This window comes from Macaca mulatta, chromosome 5, assembly GCF_049350105.2.
Source record: "Macaca mulatta isolate MMU2019108-1 chromosome 5, T2T-MMU8v2.0, whole genome shotgun sequence".
Lineage (NCBI taxonomy): Eukaryota > Metazoa > Chordata > Mammalia > Primates > Cercopithecidae > Macaca > Macaca mulatta.
Genome location: NC_133410.1, coordinates 114,970,645 through 114,990,111, shown reverse-complemented (window position 1 = coordinate 114,990,111; position 19,467 = coordinate 114,970,645). Strand labels below are relative to the sequence as shown.

Here is a 19,467-nt window from a genome sequence, read left to right as displayed (position 1 = left end):
TACAACCAGCAGATATGCCCTCTTTAGGAATTATCCCAGATGAGAGCACCTCTCAGGTCATGCCCTTTCCCAAGATAGCCACATCCCCAAACATAAAGTGTGATACAAGGGCCCAGGTCCTTCACAACACTGGAGACAACTCCAAAAAATCATCCATCTTTAGAACTCCCTTCAGAGTTGGCTAAAGCTTCCAATGAGACCACATCACAGCTCGGCCTCTCCCTCTGCCCAGGCTTATGTCCTTCCCTTTTCTTCCCCAGGTGGTGGTCCAAGAATGTTTCCTAGTAAGTCCCCTCCACCCTAATCTCTATTTCAGAATTTGCAACTCGGAAACCCAATTTGCAGTATACTTCAGGCACTTATTATGTTACTACAATAATTTGTTCACAGCCTGTCTCACTCATTGGGCTGGGTGTGCTTCTGATATTTAAAAAAATATTCTTAGGATCTAGTCATACCTGGCACATGTGAATACCTAGCAAATATTTGTTGAATAAATTCATTTAAAAAGAGATCCTATTTTTCTTGGTCAGGAAACTCTATTCTCTTCTTTAATTAAATGTATTTATTTATAATCTTTCTTTACAGGAAAAGAATGTAAAGAAGTTAACTGGGCCGGGCGTGGTGGCTCAAGCCTGTAATCCCAGCACTTTGGGAGGCCGAGGCGGGCGGATCACGAGGTCAGGAGATCGAGACCATCCTGGCTAACACGGTGAAACCCCGTCTCTACTAAAAATACAAAAAAACTAGCCGGGCGCGGTGGCGGGCGCCTGTAGTCCCAGCTACTCGGGAGGCTGAGGCAGGAGAATGGCGTAAACCCGGGAGGCGGAGCTTGCAGTGAGCTGAGATCCGGCCACTGCACTCCAGCCTGGGTGACAGAGCAAGACTCCGTCTCAAAAAAAAAAAAAAAAAAAAAAAAGAAGTTAACTGAAAGTTAACTACCATTACATAGTGGGAAAGTGAGAATGACAGAATTGTAAAAGCAAGTATGTCATCAGGATCAATATAGTTGTAATTATTCATTGCATATTATAAAGTCATTCAATAAATAGTCATTGAGCAGAATAACTGTATACCAGGCATTGCTTAAATGCTAAGTCTTTTTCCCCAAGGAGAGTTATATTCAATTGACAGCAAAAGCCAAAAATAGAATAAAGCAGTATAATTTAATAGAGTAATAGGTAGTATGAAAGCCACTGAGGGGGATCAGAACACGCCATCCCTAAATATGCCACTTTGGGATATTGATTATTTTGAGCTGGAGATGCTCAATAGCAGACGCAGGAAGGGCTCTCTGCCTTTTCCTTTTTTACTTAAAAGCAGAGTGTAAGTTTACCATGAGAAAAGTGCCCTCCCTGTATCACCAAGAAGGGAATATTCTTATCATCACAGACAGGGAGTTGACACAGAGATGAGCCTACACAAACAAATCTTACAAAAATAACCCTTATCTTCCATTAGCTTCTCCCATGTATTTCCTAGTCACTTTTCCACAATTTCTTTCCCCAACCCTAAACTCTTTTACTTTGGCTTTATCATATCTCCACAATTTATGACTCTGTTAAAATGTTATATAAGCCCCTAGGTCTAACTGCTTCTTTGAGGTTTTTACCTCTTTCTTTCTACAAAGCCCACCATGACACATAAAAATATTAACCTCAAGTAAAACTTGTATGCTTTTTCTTTTGTTAGTATGTCTTTTGTCTGTATAATTCACAGGTCCTGGTCACAGAATTTAAGAGGATAGAGGAAAAGTATTTCCTCACCTACATCACTTTAGGTCGGATGGTCAGGGAGGGACTCCCAAAAAGGGTGAACAGATACTTCAAAAAGGGTGAACAGATACTTCAGTGATAAAAATCCACACTTGCAGAGATTTGGGGAAAGAAACTTCTATTTTATTTTATTATGTCATTTATTTATTTATTTTTTAAATTTTTTTATTTTTTGAGACTCCAGGCTGGAGTGCAGTGGCACGATCTCAGCTCACTGCAACTTCTGCCTCCCAGGTTCAAGTGATTCTTGTGCCTCAGCCTCCCGAGTAGCTGGGATTACAGGCATGCACCACCACCCAGCCAATTTTTTTTTTTCTTAGTAGAAACAGGGTCTTACCATGTTGCCCAGGCTGGTCTCAAATTCCTGGGCTCAAGCGATAGACCCACCTTGGCCACCCAAAGTGCTGGGATTATAGGCATGAGCCACCAGACCCTGCCTATATGGGAAAGAAACTTTTAGACAGACAAAATAGCTTATATAAAGGCCAGGGAACAAAACCAAATTTGACCCTAAGTTCCCAGCAGCTAAATATAGTAAATGGCTTGTTTTTATCTGGGAGGGGATATGTTTTTATTCTTAAGGAGAGTCAATTTTCCATTGAATAAAATCTGGATGGCACTGAGAGAGGTAAACAATGTCTTCATCAACCATTTCACAACAAACACAGAAGGAGAAATCTGTGATGGCTTTTTGTAGGGACATTGGAGACCTAACATTAAGAAGCATTCAGGAAAGACAGTTTCTGTGAGGTGCTATAATGACTCACAATACTTAGAGTAGTAGCTAGATGACGTGACCTTTAAGTTTTCTTCTTTAAGTGAGAATTGTATGTCAGTCTAAGATTGCATCCTCTATTGGGGGCTTCAATGCAGGTATCTTAGAGTATTCATTTATACTCTGATTCATTAATCAAGAAAAAAATTGTTCAGAAAACTTTGGACAAAGGCTTTTAATCATAGCACTCTATGTTCCTGCTGCATTTAAGTTATGACTCACAATTTAAGCTGACTTCATAGAATTCTACTGAAATATCACCTACTCAGATAAAAAGTTGCTTGTTTCCCCCATACAACTCCATTCTTTTCATTTGCAAATGTATTCCCTCCTCTCATTGCTGTAGAATAGGACTCTCAGTTATTCTGATAGATATTAAGTTTTATTGAGATGCAAATAAATAACAACAGGAATAAAATTAAAGAAAGATGAGTTTCAGTGTCAAGATACTCAATGAAGCAGGAAATGGAGATCATTAAGCTATTACTATAAGACAGGTTTGCTTAACCTACCTTTGTAATTTTGTTCCCTGACAACTAAACAAAAAACGTATTTATTAAACAGTGACACTGGCAGGGACATGCCACTATAAGTCAAAAGAAAGAATATATATTCCAAAGTGAGAAACAGCAAGTTAAGCTTTATTATGGTAGCGGAGAAATGTCATCACCTTACAAAACATGTGCTGCAACCATCAAATGGCTTTGACTTCTTAGTAAATCATATGTATAAAATACCTACTGAGTCAACTAATTAAATTCATTCTATTTTGCAAATATTTCAAGCATGTGACATCTCAAACCCAAGGCCTACCACCTGTTTTTCTCAATGATAAAATCAGAACTGAAGAGACGAGATGTTGGGATTCAGTAACAGTGTGTGTGACAGTGTCTGGCTAGCATAGTTCCTAGCAGATAACATAACATTAATACTCAATCTCTCCCTTCCCTTGCCTTCCCTCTTACTTTCACAACCTAGTGTAGAAGAAGGGTTATATCCTGAAATAGATTACAGTCAAAAACCACACATAGCTGCCTCCTTTGTGGGACCTGCAGCAAGGATACAGATAGAGGCCAACATACCAAATCTGCATATTCAAAAGTTACAAATCAAGCTGGCAAACTATTAAATAAAATGTGATATATCCTTCTGTCTTGATAAATATATTTTATAACAACCTGAAAGGCCAATTTCTAATTTAGATTTCTCATATCCCTCAGAGTTTTATGCCAAAATTTGGCAGGGGGCCATGGGACACATGCATTCCTACCCAGTCTTGAGGCTTGAACCCCCTACTCTTCTCTCTACCAGCTTTCCCACCCAGAGGAACCTGGTAGGCATGGTCTGAACACTCCAGCATGATTCAGCTCCAGAAACACCTCCGTAATCAATTGTCCCTTAGGCCTAAGAGCATGCACACCAGCAACCACAGTCTGCCCTTGAGAACGTGGGATAAGAAGAGGTCCAAGCAAATATTGGAGCCAGTACTGAGACCTGTTGAACAGAAAATTCCACAGTCTCAGATATAGTCTAGAAGTGAAGGTAGGACTCCCAAATAAGCCATAACTTTGAGTCTTGACTATTTCTAAAAATGATGCTATTTATAAATTTAGTAACTCTTGCAATAATTTTACTTTTATCAAGAAATCAATATTCACAAAGGTACTGATGTTAACATGATTGTGGCATCAAGAAAAAGTAATTCTATAAACAGAGATTTTTTTTTTCTTTTCCTGTGTCATCAGAAACAAAGATGAATGTAGCTTGGGTGCTTTTCTCCCATCTTTTCTCCAGCTATATTACTATTTTAAGGTATATTTCTATTCATGCTTGCTGCTTGCTTGGTTTCTATCTATCTCTCCCCTTCTCTCTCTCCTTCCTTTCTTTCATTCCTTCTTCTGCTTGGTGTCTCATTTTGATAAACCCATAATTTTTATAAACAAACAAACAAAAAACACAACTAGAAATTGTGTTTGCTACTTTTAAGAAAGTTACGCCTAAAGTCATATCAGTCAAACACAGGAATAAATTTGCCCATCACAATGTGGTAGTAGTAGAATAGCTCAGTCTCAATTTCTGTGACTCACACATTATTTGACACAAATGGTCCTTCTAAAAACTGCAAGATGCCTCTACTGAAAAAAATAGGAAAGTAAAATACCATGCTTTACACTGGTTTCTATGCCTGAAGTAAGACAAAAGTTACTGAGTTTTTACAGCGTCTTGCCTTTTAGAGAGATTCGCCCTTCAAACTATGACACACACCTATTTGTACTGGTGTCACATTACTGATTCAAATACTTCCCATTTCACTATAGAGTGTATGAAGACAGATAAAGATAAACGGGAAGGAGCTACTCACTAATCAAAGAACAGACACGAACAAAAAGGGTTTGTAGCACTGGGATAGAAACAAGCACAGGAAGCTGGACAATTTGTTTTACTCCATTCTTCGTTTAGCCTTGAACAAAACTCAGCAAGTCTTCCCGTGTTAATTTCTGCTTCCTGACAGACTGTCTATATTCTTAAAAAACATTTTAAATTAAATGGCCTCATAATCTTACCAAGTCTAATTTATTATTTGAGCCCCTTGTCCCCACATGGCACAATACGTTATTTTGTATAAAGTTCACACAGTAGGGTCGTTCATCTTTAGCACCATAGTAAGACAACTTTGGGCATCATAAAGATAATCATTCTTAATAAGAATGATACAATAGCCTTTGCAAAAATAGAAAGTACCACAGACCCACCATGAAATGAAGAAGTAATTTTTGCCTTGTGTTACCAGCAGTGGTAATGGGTAACAGCATTTTACCCATATCTTCTCACCTTTTCATCTGGTGTTGGATAAACAAAAATATGCATTGGCCAGAAAATTAAACAGAAGTTTAGTGTGGCCATAGAGGATAAAGGTAATCGACCCGTCTTGGTTGGTTTGGGTTGCTATAACAAATATTATTGGAGACTGGGTGGCTTAAGTTTACCAAACATTTATTTTTCACAGTTGTGGAGGCTGGAAAATCCAGAATCAAGTTGATCTTGTTCCTAATGCAGCAGATCTTATTCCTGCTGAGAGCCCACTTCCTGGTTTGCACATAGCCACCTTCTTGTATCCTGACATGGCTGAGAGCAGAGAGAAGCAAGCTCTCTCTTGTGTTTTTTTTTTAAGGGACACTAATCCCATTCACAAAAGCTTCACCCTCAATACCTAATTACCTCCCAAAGACCCCACCTCGTAATACTGTCACATTGGGGATTAGGTTTCACATAGGAATTTTAGAGGAACACAAACATTCAGTCCATAGTAGCCATACTGAGAGGAAACCTATAATATCAGTGACATAATTCATATATGGTTTTCAGAAAAGACTCCTGAACGTTAGTAAACTTTTGTTCTTTTTGTTCTTTAAATTTTACAGTAACTTTCAATAAAAAGTCTAATCATTGCAAAAAAAAGTGTCTCAAGTACACACATGAACACATACATGTGTATCTATATCTACATACTGGATATATATACACACACACATCTGCATATGCACATACACACTTCTGTATAACTATTTAAATTAGGCATATTTCAAATATGGAGGTCATGTATATAAGTATTTATGAAACCCTTTCTGAGTTTTTACAACTCAACCACTAAATTTCTTGTATTTAGGTAATTTCTACGGCCCCCAGTAGAATGGAAATGAGGAATTGAGCTAGTGGAAGCTAAGTTGGCTCTTGTTACAAATAGAAGAGGAATACTTGAAATATGGTTGTTGTATGCTCTGAAAGGTCGAGTTGGGAATGAAACAGGCTTCCACTGGGAATTACTTATTATACAAATTCTGTACATTTTAATCTCTGATGTTCATTTAAATGAAGAATCATCTTTCTGATAGAAACATGTGTCCCTACATATTTAGATACATACAGTGGCTCTTATTTCAGGCCTTGGTGCCTTTCTTCACAGCAGTTTCCTGCTTGGGCCTGATCATTCAAGTCATTCATTCTATTTAACAGTTACTGAGTGTTTACTGTATTCTGGGCTGCTGAAATGAAACAGTTAACAAGACAGATAGGGTTTCTTTCATGGTGTATGGGAGAGGAGGGAGAGAAAAGGGAGGGGAACGACAGTCAATAACAGGTGATAAACAAGGAAACAAAAACAATTTCAGACACAGCTAAATCCAGTGAAGAGGTTAAAATGTCCTTCTCTTTCCTGTACCTTCCATCATCCCTATCCTTATCATCCCTTAGAAACACCATTTTCTGACAACCTCCTTCATGCAGTCCTGAATAGACTATTTCCTCCTTTTGTGGACACACTGATCCCACCTCCACTTCTATCGTGCTACTTTATTGCATTTATTTGTTTACCTGTCTTATCTTTCCCAACCAGACTTTGAGCCTCTTTGGAGTAAAGGTCAGACATGTTTTCTTAATGATTTTGTAGTTGTAATTCCTGGCACATATTCTGTTTTTCCTCTTCATTTTAACCCTCAAGACACAGCATATAAAACATTCAATAAATGTCAATTTACCAAACGTGTATGATTTTATAATTTGTATTCTTTCCAATGTATCAAGGGCCTTGAGAAAAATTAATTTCAAAGAACAAGGTATAACATATTCAATAAATGCTAGTCAACTGAATTAATCTGTTCAAGGAGTAAAGGAGCCTAAGGGTAGCCTTTCTATTATTGTACTACTCGAGCCGTAGTAGGAATGACTATGTTGATGTGATCACAATCTTCTGCAAAGATTTTAGTATGTCCTCGTTGGAGCCATGTTCTATCGTTTTAATTCAGCCAGCGTACCATTTTAAAAATTGTTATCACAACTTAAGTTTCATGCTATTAAAGTGATGTGAGAAATTGAATTGAGCAGATAGACTATGTATTATGAGTTAAAAGACAAGCTCAAGAACGCCAGAGAAAGATCTTACATTTTCCAGAACCCAGAGAACTTGCTTCCCCAGAGAGTTAGGACAGTGAATTTTACTCAAGTAATATAGCATTGAAGGACAACCAATTAAATAACTAATCAAATAACCAGCTAAATAATTTGAGGAATGTCGTGTTGCCAGAAATTCCAGTATTTGAAAGCACTCTTTGACCTCACAAGAGCTTTAGGCCATCTATCCGAGGGCTCTAACCATTCCAGGTGTTTATTCAGTGCCTCCCAGGGACTACCAGTTCCAAGAAAGGGGAAGGAAAAGCCCTCACATTTGAATAATAAAGAGTTTCTTAAGGTGATTTAGGACTCATCTGCATAATAATGGGTATTGTACAGGCCACAGAACAAACACACAGAACTGATTGCTTTGAACATTAATGCGAAAATGCCTTCCCTTGTTGCCAAAGCTGTTCTAGTCGAACCATGCTAAAAGCTCTATTAGGCATTCAATAATCAGACTTGGATTTTTTTAAGGGTTACATTTTTAAAATGTTACTTATCAGGAGGCCAGTCTATCTTTATGGCTTATGTGCTCCTCTATACTTCTTGGTGATTTTTCTCAAGCACAGACTAGAAGTATGTGTTAACTCCTGAGTTTTGCCTTCCACCTTCAAAGACTCCAACAGAGCATAGGAAAGCCACAAATCAAATGAAGTGTGTAAGAAGCCTGAGGTCTTCTGCAAAGTAACCAACCCCTGTCTGCTCTATTGTGTGGTCGTAGACTTATTTTTTTAGGTAAATGTAGTAAGCAAAAATTTGTCAGTAGCAAAAATTATTTTCTATTTTTATTTTGCTAATAGAGACTCTGATAGATGCTGATTAGTGAAACTCAGATAGAAAAAACATGTCATTAGGGATAAAGCAATGGGCTTTTCCTGAATTTTAGACATGGTCTCTTTATCAAAGGACAAGAAATAATTGAAAAAGAGAAATAAGGTATACAAACTTCGATTAATATTGGGCAAGTTCTGTTTTATCATTATGGTAGCCATTATTCCTAAAATTTGTCGGCCAGTATACTAGATGTTTTATGTAATTATCTAATTTCAATCTCCCAACAACATTATGTGGCAAGTATCATTAGTCCCACTTTCACAGACAGGAAAATTTAGGCTCAGATATTTAAAGTAATTTGCTGAAGTTCTATTTGGTAGTAAGTTGAAGAACCAGGATTAGAAACTAAATGTGCATGACTTTAAATTCTCGTGGTACCTATTCATCATGGAATACTACATAGCCATAAGAAAGAACAAAATCATATCCTTTGCAGCAACATGGATACAACTGGAGGTCATTATCCTAAGCAAATTAATGCCGGAACAGAAAACCAAATACTGCATGTTCTCACTTATGAGTGAGAGCTAACCATTAGACTTACATGGACATAAAGGTGGCAACAATAGATACTGGAGACTACTGGAGTGAGGAGAAAGGCAAGGGCTGAAAAACTACCTACTGGGTACTATGCTCAGTACTCAGGTGATGAGATCATTTGTACCCCAAACCGCAGCATCACACAAAATACTCATGTAACAAACACATATATATACCCCCTGAATCTAAAATAAAAGTTGAAATTTTAAGACATCCATTCTTTCCAATGTATCCGTTGCCTTGAGAAAAATTAATTTCAAAGATTAAACAACACTCTCCCTCATTTAAAAAAAAAAAAGTATTTGAGGATAAGTTTGATGCTGTGCTTTAGTCCTGAACTACCAGTACTTTATTTTTAAATATTAACTTATAGTAATAATTTTTAGATTTAATTTAAATGCACTTAATGCAACTTATTTAACTTAATTAATTTGCATAACTAAATCTAAGCTCATATTTGTGGAAAGAGATTTGTTAAATATAAGCATGTCCTGTCGGTCTTTCTGATCTCATCATAGTTTTTAAATACAAAACGACAGCTCACGGTGGGATGATGAGAGTTCAAACACACCTTGTGCTAAAAGCAGGAGAGGCAAGTTCTGGAGGACCACATAACAGGTGCTGAAGAGAAGACATAAAATGCTGCCCAATATCAACATCAAAATGAAGTTTTACTAGAAAAAAATGACCTTCAGGAAACAGAGGAGAGAAAGAAAGGATAGATAGGACAGGATATAGATTAAGGCCCTGAAACACACGATGTGCTATTATAACTGTGCCAAATTATCTTAGTACCATCACAAAATAAACTGAAGTTATTTCCTCAAATATCATTCAAAATAAGCCTCCTAAACATTTCTTACCATATTTGAGTATTATTCAATTTACTCAAAGGAAATGATCACCTAAGTGAATTTCAGCAAATCTTGTTATACCATCTCTCTGACTATAACATTCCTTCTTTTTCATAGACACGATTATAGTTTCATGCCCCTATTTAAGATAACCACAATTACAGTTCAGTATAATTACCTAGATAGAACTCATGGTGTAATATCACATATCTACTCATTGAGATAAACAATCTTTTGTAGGTTTCTAAATTATTTGCTTTCTAGTGTTTCCCACTTCTTAAGTTGGGTAGGGAAGGGAGAAGAAAAGAAGAAGGTAGAAGAAAAATGATTACCCTCACCAGGAAAAAAAAGAACACCCCAGCAATATTAAGAGTAATTGAGAATTGACTCTTTAACATTGAATCACATGATAAAAATTTTTTCCTATAATTTACAGGTCACATTTACTTTCATCTTCTTATTTTGTGGGAAGGAGAGGTGGTATTTGATTTTCTCCTCTGCCTTGTGTGTTTTCTTTGCAAATGGAAACGTAGCAGAAATGGAGCAGGGAGTGCAGTAACTGGGACAATTGATTTCTTTTTGGTTACCTTGTAATTTCTGGTTGTATTCGGTCCTGTCAGATTGGCTCCTCCTCAAGGTGCCAGAGTGGTCCCCAGAAACACTGCTGTCAACCACAGTGTCAGTCTTCCTTCTCTCCAACATATAGAGTCTGGACCTCAGGAAGGCCAGATTCTTTTTCTTGGTGACCATGTTTTCTTTCCCAGTGGCTTCTTTGGGCTCCATATGAGGCAAAGACAAGCTTTAGAGGCTTGCAGGCAATGACTGGTTGCTAAGGCGCCTCAGGGTGAGGGTTAAAGCCACTAGAATGACGAGTTTATCTGCCCCCTTCTAACTAAACTGCTTCACTCCAGGGTTACCTGGCTGTGACTGCCACCACCTCTACGAAGTCCCAGAGCTCCACCCACATGAGGTCATTCTTTTTTAAACCTAGAATCCAACAGGGGAAGCTGCCACCTGTTACCTGAGAGACTTGCAGCACAGAGCTAGGCAAAGCAGGGACTGCGCTGTCACATGCTACTGAAGCAAACAAAAATCCCATTGTGTGGGGTGAGGGGTGGGGAAAAAGGAAAGTGAACAAGGTGAGGCAGTGAGGAAGGAAGTACACGTTAGCATAACCCGCCGTTTATGGGTTTAATGTGTGCCCATGGGTGTGTGCAGGTGCGCTCAGGACACTATGTTGTGGTCTGCTGCCTGGAAGCAGACTGGGGCTTGTGCGTGGTTTTTGGCTAGAGTTACTCACAGGTGACCCACGGAGTCAGTGCAAGGGCTATACGAATTTGCATTTGCATCCTAACAGTGAGTACAGAATCATTTTCAGTGATTACTGTGCACACTCGAAATTATGCTTCTTCCTGTGAACATTGAACATTCAACAATTATTTTTTAAAAACATACTTGCCAAACCCTGATCCGCATTCCTGAGGAAATAAGGATTCACACGTGAGAGTCATCTGGCAGCAGGCAAAAGAAGTGGAGGGGAATGCCCATAGAGGCCTAGAGCCTTTTCAGATTTCTCACTCTCCGCAGGCTGCCCTTGCCTGAAATTAATCCTTCCATGGTCCCACCCTGTCCTTCTATGTTCTGGTCCTTAGGAAAATAAGCCCCGTGTCAGGGTTCAATTTCTATAAGATCTTTTCCCTGTCCCTTTCATAGGTGTAGTCCCAGAAAAGGGCATCTCACCTTGGGAATATAAGAAGAGGAAAAATGTTTGAAACTGAAGAGGCACTACACTTCTAGAAAGTAGAAAGGATAGGGCAGCTGTTGAAAGAGAGAATGGCGAACAGTGATAGGCCTTTCATTAATTTTTTTTTTGAAGTTGTTTTTCCTCATATTTCCTGAGATCTCTCAAGGGAGGAATTCTAAGAAGCTCTGGGAATGTACTGAGTGCTCTGTATGCCTTCATTAAGGAAAAGAAAGGCCCTAAGGAGGAATATGGATTCTCTCCTATTGTAAAGGGACCACCAAAATCCAGCTGTGTGCTGACCAGTCTGAATCTTGCATAACTTCTGTTAGAAAAGATTTATAAATGAGGAGAAAGATATAAAAGTCATTTCGCAGCTCAGGATGTGTGGGCTGAATATAATTTACATAATTATCTTAAAAGATAAATGACAAATCTTCACCCATTAAGGAGACATCTATATATAGCTTGGCGTATTGAATGGCTTTTCTTTCATATAATTGATAGTCTTTTTTGAATAAATCTTCCCAAGTACATTTAATAAATACTTTTAAAGGCATATTTACCTCTAAAATATAAAAGGATTTTTTTGGATTTATGTCAAAATGCCTCAGTTGTGTTCTAATATTATATATGTTTGAATGTATGTATGCATATACACACTTGTTTATATTTGCCTGGTAGCTACCAGGGATTTATTTAGATATAGTACCACTGAAAAAATGTGCAATTAAAACTACACGACTTAATGCGTAATGTGAGGTTTAGGACACAGCACTCAGAAACTTTGCCAATGGACCATACAAAGCAGATCAAGACCTAATAAAAATGGTAGCATAAATTTACACATGATAAATGCTTAAGAAATGCATAAATACTACAGCAAATATAACCCTTTATCTTGAAAAAGACATGGCATTACTTGTGGAAATGGGCCTCAGAAAGGTCACAGCTTATGGGTTGTGAAATGGCAAAAGAAGCATTATTTGAAATCAGAGGGAATTTTGTTACAACAGATGTGGATGGGTGTGGCTCATAACTCAGGCAGTGAACTGAGGTCACTGGTAATGTTTGAGGAGCGTACCTGTGTGAGTTTTGTGCATTCTTATGTGGCTCAGGTCATCTGGGTAGTTTTCTGCATTCGACTAGTGTTTCAAGTAGACAAAATCGCACACAAACAAATGCGAAATTATGTTATATTCAAACACTTCCCTAACATTTCAGTATTGTTGGAATAAATTTGTATTTTCAAAACAAGTGTTATGGCAGAACTTATTGTAGTAGCTTCATTATACAACTCTATATTGTTTAATAACAAGGATACATTCTGAGAAAAGCATCATTAGCCTATTTTGTCATTGTGTGAACATTATGGAATATATATATTTTTAAAGTAGCTTCATTATACCATCCTGTATTGTTTAACAACAAGGATACATTCTGAGGAAAGTGTTATTAGGCAATTTTGTCATTGTGTGGACATCATGGAATGTATTTACGCACACCTAAAGGGTATAGCCTACTACACATCTAGGCTATATGGTACTGCCTATTGCTCCTGGGCTATAAACCTGTTACTGTACTGAGTACTGTAGGCTATTGTAATGCAATGGTAAATATTTGTAACTCTAAACATATTTAAACATAGAAAAGTACAATAAAAGTATGGTATTATAATATTATGAGACCACCATTGTATATGCAGTCCATCATTGGCTAAAACATCATTGTGCAGCACCTGATTATGTTTTTTAATTTCACCAATTATGAAGATACATAACATAGCTACTATGAGTTCAGTGGTAAATATATACTTTATTTATTCACATTATTTTGAACGTAAAATTTAACAACGGTAGATAAATTCTCTCAAAACAATCTTCTATTCAATCAGGGAATCAGGTAGACACTGTTGGTTGCTTACTTAGTCTTCATTTTTACCGCCTCCTACCCCCATGCTATTCTTTGTCAACAGAACCCTTCTCTTGTTCAAGGCAGCATTAGGCTTGGCCAATCAATGATAATCTTTTTTCCTATTTTTTTCAATCTCCCTTTCTGCTAGGGTTGGCCATGTAACCCCGGTCCTGACAAATAGGACCTTTAGAATAAGGGGTGGATTATTGATCTTGGGAAAGTTTTTGGTTCTCCAATAAAAGGGGCAATCTCATCTGGTTTCAACCTTCCCCATTCTTCTAGACTGATCATAGGTGTAATGCATGGAGCAGTCACAGCCCTCCTGTGTCCTTGGGAAAAGACCAAGAGATCCATGGGCTCTGATACCTTTGACCTATGGAACCAACATCAGTAGCCATTCACCTTTAGACTTGTTATGAGGGTCAAATAGATCTTCCCTCCCTAAGCTATTGTTAATTGGAGTTCTTGTTGCGAATACATTTCTAGTGGATTTAACAGATGGTGCTTAATTTACATACAGATTCACAGTTCTCTTGCTTATCTCCTTGACATTTCTTAAGCCAATGTGTTTAGAATCCCTAGCGTAAAACATGACTTAGTTTTTCTAGAAATGAGAACAGCCAGGTCAGAGAGATTTTGAGTGCTTTGACACTGGGGCATCTTGCTAGAACATCAATGAGACTGGAGGAGCAAGGCCTCTAAGCTTCATATTTTTTAGCAAAGGTATAAAAATGTTTTAATACAGAAGGTTGATATTACTTAAATAAATAAATAAAATATTGATATTAAGACATTTAAACATATTTTGTTTGGATAAGGAACAAACAATTCCCAGTTGATTATTAGGAAAAGCACTGGACAGTGAGTACAAGACTCAGTTTTAGTCTTGACTGTGACATAAATCAGCTTCATGATCTTACAGTTGACATAGCCTCTCTAGGTCCTAATTTATTCATTTGTAAAATATAAGGGAGAACTCATCATTAGTGCTATTCACTGAATAATTTTAGTTCTCCATTTAGGCACATGGAAGTATTTTACTTCCCTACACCCTTTTGATTTAGACATGGTCAAGCAACTTGCCTTGGCCAAAGAAATTGATTGAACATGATGTATGTCACTTTTAGGGAATGTTTTAATAACACAGTGGGTGTTTTTGCTATAGCTTTCTTTCTGTCATTATTGGTACTGGCAAGATTCCAGGCAGTGGGGGCTCCATCAGGATGAGTCCTGGAATGTAGATGGCTCAGAACAAAACCCCCAGACACCCCATGATGATTGTATAGTTTGATCATGAAAGAATCCTTTGTTGCTTTAGTCTACTGAGATTTGGGACGTTTTTATTACCTAGACTTAACATAACCTCAACTATTCTTATTAATGTTGGATGTAGATTACTTGATACATAAATCTTTTTATGTCTAGCATTATGTGATCTCAGGATTCCAAAATAATCCAAGGTGATTCTAGATTGTAAAACTCATCATTCCAAAACAGAAGTCACATCTCTTGAACAATGTTGTGAATAAACTAAATCGGAGGAAGGAAAGGGCAAAAGTTAGGAGCTTATTGTAGCAGTCCAGGCAAGAAATGCTTGGACTACCATAGTAGCGGTAGGAATAGAGAAGAGTTGATGAATTCAAAATACCTTTTAAGAGTTGAACTGACACAACCTGTAGATGATTTGATTGAAGTGGATGAGTAAAAAATGAATGAAAGATGAATTCTAGGTTTTAAGATTGAATAACTGGAAGATATTTTGTGCTGTGCACTAATATAGGAGGGAAGAAGTACAGAGGAAGAGTAAATTTGGTGAGATTATCAAGAATTCAATTTAGGATACATTAGTGTTAAGATGCCTATAAGAGATAAAAGAGAAATATCAGGTATGCTTCAGATTTATGAATTTAGAGTCACTATTTAGATTTTAGATAAAAACTGGAGTCATCAAAATATACATATTATTTTACGTCATAGATTGATGAGGTCATTTAAGAAGAAAATATGTCAAGAGGAGAAGGATCAAAATCAAACCCTGAAAGACTCTGAGTTTAGAGATGGTTTTGGAGGAAAATGCATCAAAGAAAGTAGGAAAGCAACCATTGAGGTAGGAGAAAAACAGTGGAATGTGGTACATAGAAGTCTAGATGCAAGTTTTTCCCAAATGAAAGGATAGCCTGTCAGGAAACCAAATAAAATGAAAATAATTCTTTTTAATTTGGCACATGTTGATCATTTATAAGTTTTTCCAAAGGAGTTTTAGTAATGTGTAGAGGAGAAAGCAGGAATAGAAGGAATTTTGCTAAAGGAGATAAGAACATTGAAATGTGGGAATGACACTGCTGAGAACATTTGCAATCATTTATTATTATTTTTTCTTTTATTTTAGTTTCAGGGGGTACATGAGCAGGTTTGTTTTATAGGTAAATTGCATGTTGTGTGGGTTTGATGTACAGATGATTTCATCACCCAGGTAATGAGCATAGTACCCTAGAGGTAGATTTTCAATCCTCGCCCTCCTCCCATCCAAAACACTCAACTAGGCCCCAGTGCCTGTTGTTCCCTTCTTTGCATCCATGTGTACTCAATGTTTAGCTCTCACTTATAAGTAAGAATATGCAGTATTTGGTTTTCTGTTTCTGTGTCAGTTCACTTAGGATTATGGCCTCCAGCCCCATCCATATTACTACAAAGGACATAATCTCATACATTTTTGTGACTGCCTAGTATTCCATGGTGCATATGTACCACATTTACTTTCTCCAGTCTACCATTGATGGGCATCTAGGTTGATTCCACATCTTTGCTATTGTGAATACTGCTACAATGAACATATGTGCGCATGTGTTTTTATGCAGTCATTTATTATTATTGGGCAATTACTATATGTAAGGATTATACCTAAGTAAAATAGTGAGAAAGGTAGGATAATATCTATATTTTAAAATATGGGAACAGGTTCAGGGAAGTTAAGTAATTTTCCCAAGATCAAATAGCTAGTAAATGATGAAGTAACTCAAATTCAGCCCCCTTTTACAGGAAAGCCTGTGATCTTAGCCACTCTGCTGTATACCAAGTGCCTAAAAACTGCCCGACATACAGCAAGTGTACAACAAATGTACTTTTCTCCATTAAAGGTATTTAGAAACAATTCCTCATTACCTTTCCTTTATTTTTTGGGATGAGTTCAAGGTATGTGAAATTTTATCAGACACCTCAAGTGATTTTTATGCACAGTTCAACTTTGAGAATTCCTGCAAGCATTCTCCTTGTCTTCAGTGTCTCTCTACTCCTGTTCATCTTGCCTAACGTCACTTGAGTGTCCTTTTAAACTATAAATTGGATCATGTCATTCTTCAGATTAAAAAAGCTTGTTGGATTGTTTCCCATTCATGTAGGAGAAAATTCAAATATTATGTAGGCCTCAATTAGACTGTCTAGTTTCATTTCCAGTTGCTTACTGTTTGAGTTTTAACTACTGAATAACAAATCACTTCCAGCACTTAGTTGCTTAAAACAATACTTATCATTGCATCAGCTCTCACAGTTTCTGTGGGCCAGAAATTTGGGAAAGGCTCAGCTAAGTAGTTCTAACTCAGATCTTTCATGTGGTTGTTGGCAGATATTGGCTGAAGCTAAAATGGCAAGTAGCTAGGACAGCTATGGGTTGATCAGGCATCCTCCTCTCTTGATAGTTTCAGGGCCTTTCGTTTTGATCTCTCCATGGGATCTAGTCTGGGTTTTTCTCCCAGTATAGCAGCTTTAGGGAAGTCAGACATTTATATGGTAGCTCAAGGTTTGAAGGGGTTCTCCTATGAGACCCTGGCAGAAAATGTACCATCTTTATGACCTATTCTATGAAGTCACATAGCATTACTTCCACTGTTGTCACAAAGCCTACTTTCTCAATGAGCACAGAGTCTCTCTTCTCAATGAAAGGAGTATCAAAGTCACATTATAAGAGCATATGGAATGGGAGAAGTTGCTCTGGCTATTGGAAAAATGCAATCTGACTCATTATGATGGTTAATACTGAATGTCAACTTGATTGGATTGAGGATACAAAGGTATTAATTGTGGGTGTGTCTGTGAGGGTGTGGCCAAAGGAGATTACATTTTAGTCAGGGTTCTGGGAAAGGTAGACCCACACTTAATCTGGGTGGGCACCACCTGAACAGCTGCTAGCGCAGCTGGAATATAAAGTAGGCAGAAAAATGTGAAAAGGCAAGACTGGCCTAGCCTCTCAGCCTACATCTTTCTCCCATGCTGGGTACTTCCTTCCCTTGAAAATCAACTCCAAGATCTTCAGTTTTGGAATTCAGACTGGCTCTCCTTTCTCCTCAGACTGCAGATGGCCTATCTGCTAACAGAACTAATAGGATATATATATATATATAAAAAAAAAAATAGGATATATATACAATAGGAGATATATATATATAAAAGGAGATATATGTATATATATACACATATATCTCCTATTAGTTCTGTCCCTCTAGAGAACCCTGATTAATACACTCACATACTCATTACATACCATGTATTCTGTTTTCTTTGGGGATTGATTTTGTTTAAGCTGTTTATTATACATGAAATTGCCTTCTCTATCGTCATGAAATATGACACATCTTTCATGATACAACTTAATGTTCCCTCCTCTGTGACATTTCCCTCCTGCTACAATCACTCCCTGCCTCCTCTGAAATCACAAAACAGCATACTTCCATCATAGTAGAGGGAGCTCTGTACATTCTGTAACTCTAGTTACATTATGATCTCTTCAAGATATTTGCCTTTGAAACTCTCATCATGACTAGCAATATGAGATCAATAAATGTTTGCCATTGTTGGGAGTCAGGCATAGCAGCTTAAGATCATGTGCAGCCTACCAATGTATGGGGAGAGGCTTACATGCAAGCTGCTAATTTATTTTTTCCTCTCTATGATCAGTACCCTCTCTCCTGGAAAGAAAACAATATAGATTTGGAAACAAAGGAAATTCAGGGAATATTATTTCCTCAAAGATGAGATCATTAATGTATTTGTGAGATGACCATAAAGCCAGCTTTGAGAGCTCTCTATTCAACTATAAATTGTTCGTTGTGGCCCTGCTATCTTGTAGCTCTGTTTTTATATTCACCGCTGTGCTTCCTGAAAGCAACAATTTCTGCTAATGCACTGACCAAGCAGCAGCATAATAATCCTGTCAGCCAACAATGGATGGGAGCTGAGGATTGAAAGGAGGTAAACCTTCTAATGTTTTCATCCTCTTGACTGAAGTAATTTTAGCAATGACATATGACAGTACTTGGGCCTTTGTCTCAGCTGTAATGAATCATCCATTACAAGATTTTCAAGGTTATTGGGGGAAAATTTATCTTGGGAAGGGGAAGAGTCTTTGCAAGTGCATGAGGTGGCCTGGCTATTATCAAAACCATCTACATAAGCAAGAAAAGATACCATTGGGATCTTTGAAAACTGCTTATATAATGTTGCCAGGGTCTAAGTCAGATCACTGGATTCAATTTCCAATAGTATATGATCTTAGAGAATCCATTTAAGAGTTACTCAGCAGAACAGCAACTTGTATCAAAGCAACCAATACAGGAGATGAACTATTTTTATTTTCCAGGGAGAATTCAGAATTAATTTTTTTGCTCCTTCTGTATAATTTCTCTCATTTTTATGTCCTAAAATTTGCACCTGCTTGATTTTAGGTCACTTCTGAGATAGAACTACAGGTAGTTTTTATTTTAATTATAAGCAGCCAGCTTCCTGTTTCTTTTACTCTAAGTATTTGAATTCAGGAAGATTTACTTAAAAGAAAATCTTAATATTATGGTTGAATATTTAAATGTACATGTTATAGTAGTATCATGTTTTATATGCAGAATTATATGTTGCAGACTCATAAAATATTGCCATCAAATGATCCTAGAAGCTCAAGTTAAAACAAATGATCCTTTGTTCTTCCACTTCCCAGGCATTTTCATTTTTATTTCACTTGGTTTTCATTTGTGCAGAAACCTGTTTGTCGTGACAGCTTGGTATATTGACTCCAAATATATATTTGTTCTTTTTTTT

At 37.3% G+C, this 19,467-nt stretch overlaps 1 protein-coding gene across 2 annotated transcripts in view; it reads right to left on the bottom strand.

Moving 5' to 3' along the window:
* Positions 1–10,661, bottom strand: part of ARHGEF38 (Rho guanine nucleotide exchange factor 38) — a 128,184-nt gene extending 117,523 nt beyond the window's left edge. For both annotated transcript variants that reach the window (XM_015138925.3, XM_078002056.1), the window contains exon 1: positions 10,316–10,661. In XM_015138925.3, coding sequence (XP_014994411.2) covers positions 10,316–10,511 — 196 coding nt within the window. In that variant the 5' untranslated portion in view covers positions 10,512–10,661. The remainder of the gene's footprint in view (positions 1–10,315) is intronic.
* Positions 10,662–19,467: the final 8,806 nt, after the last annotated feature.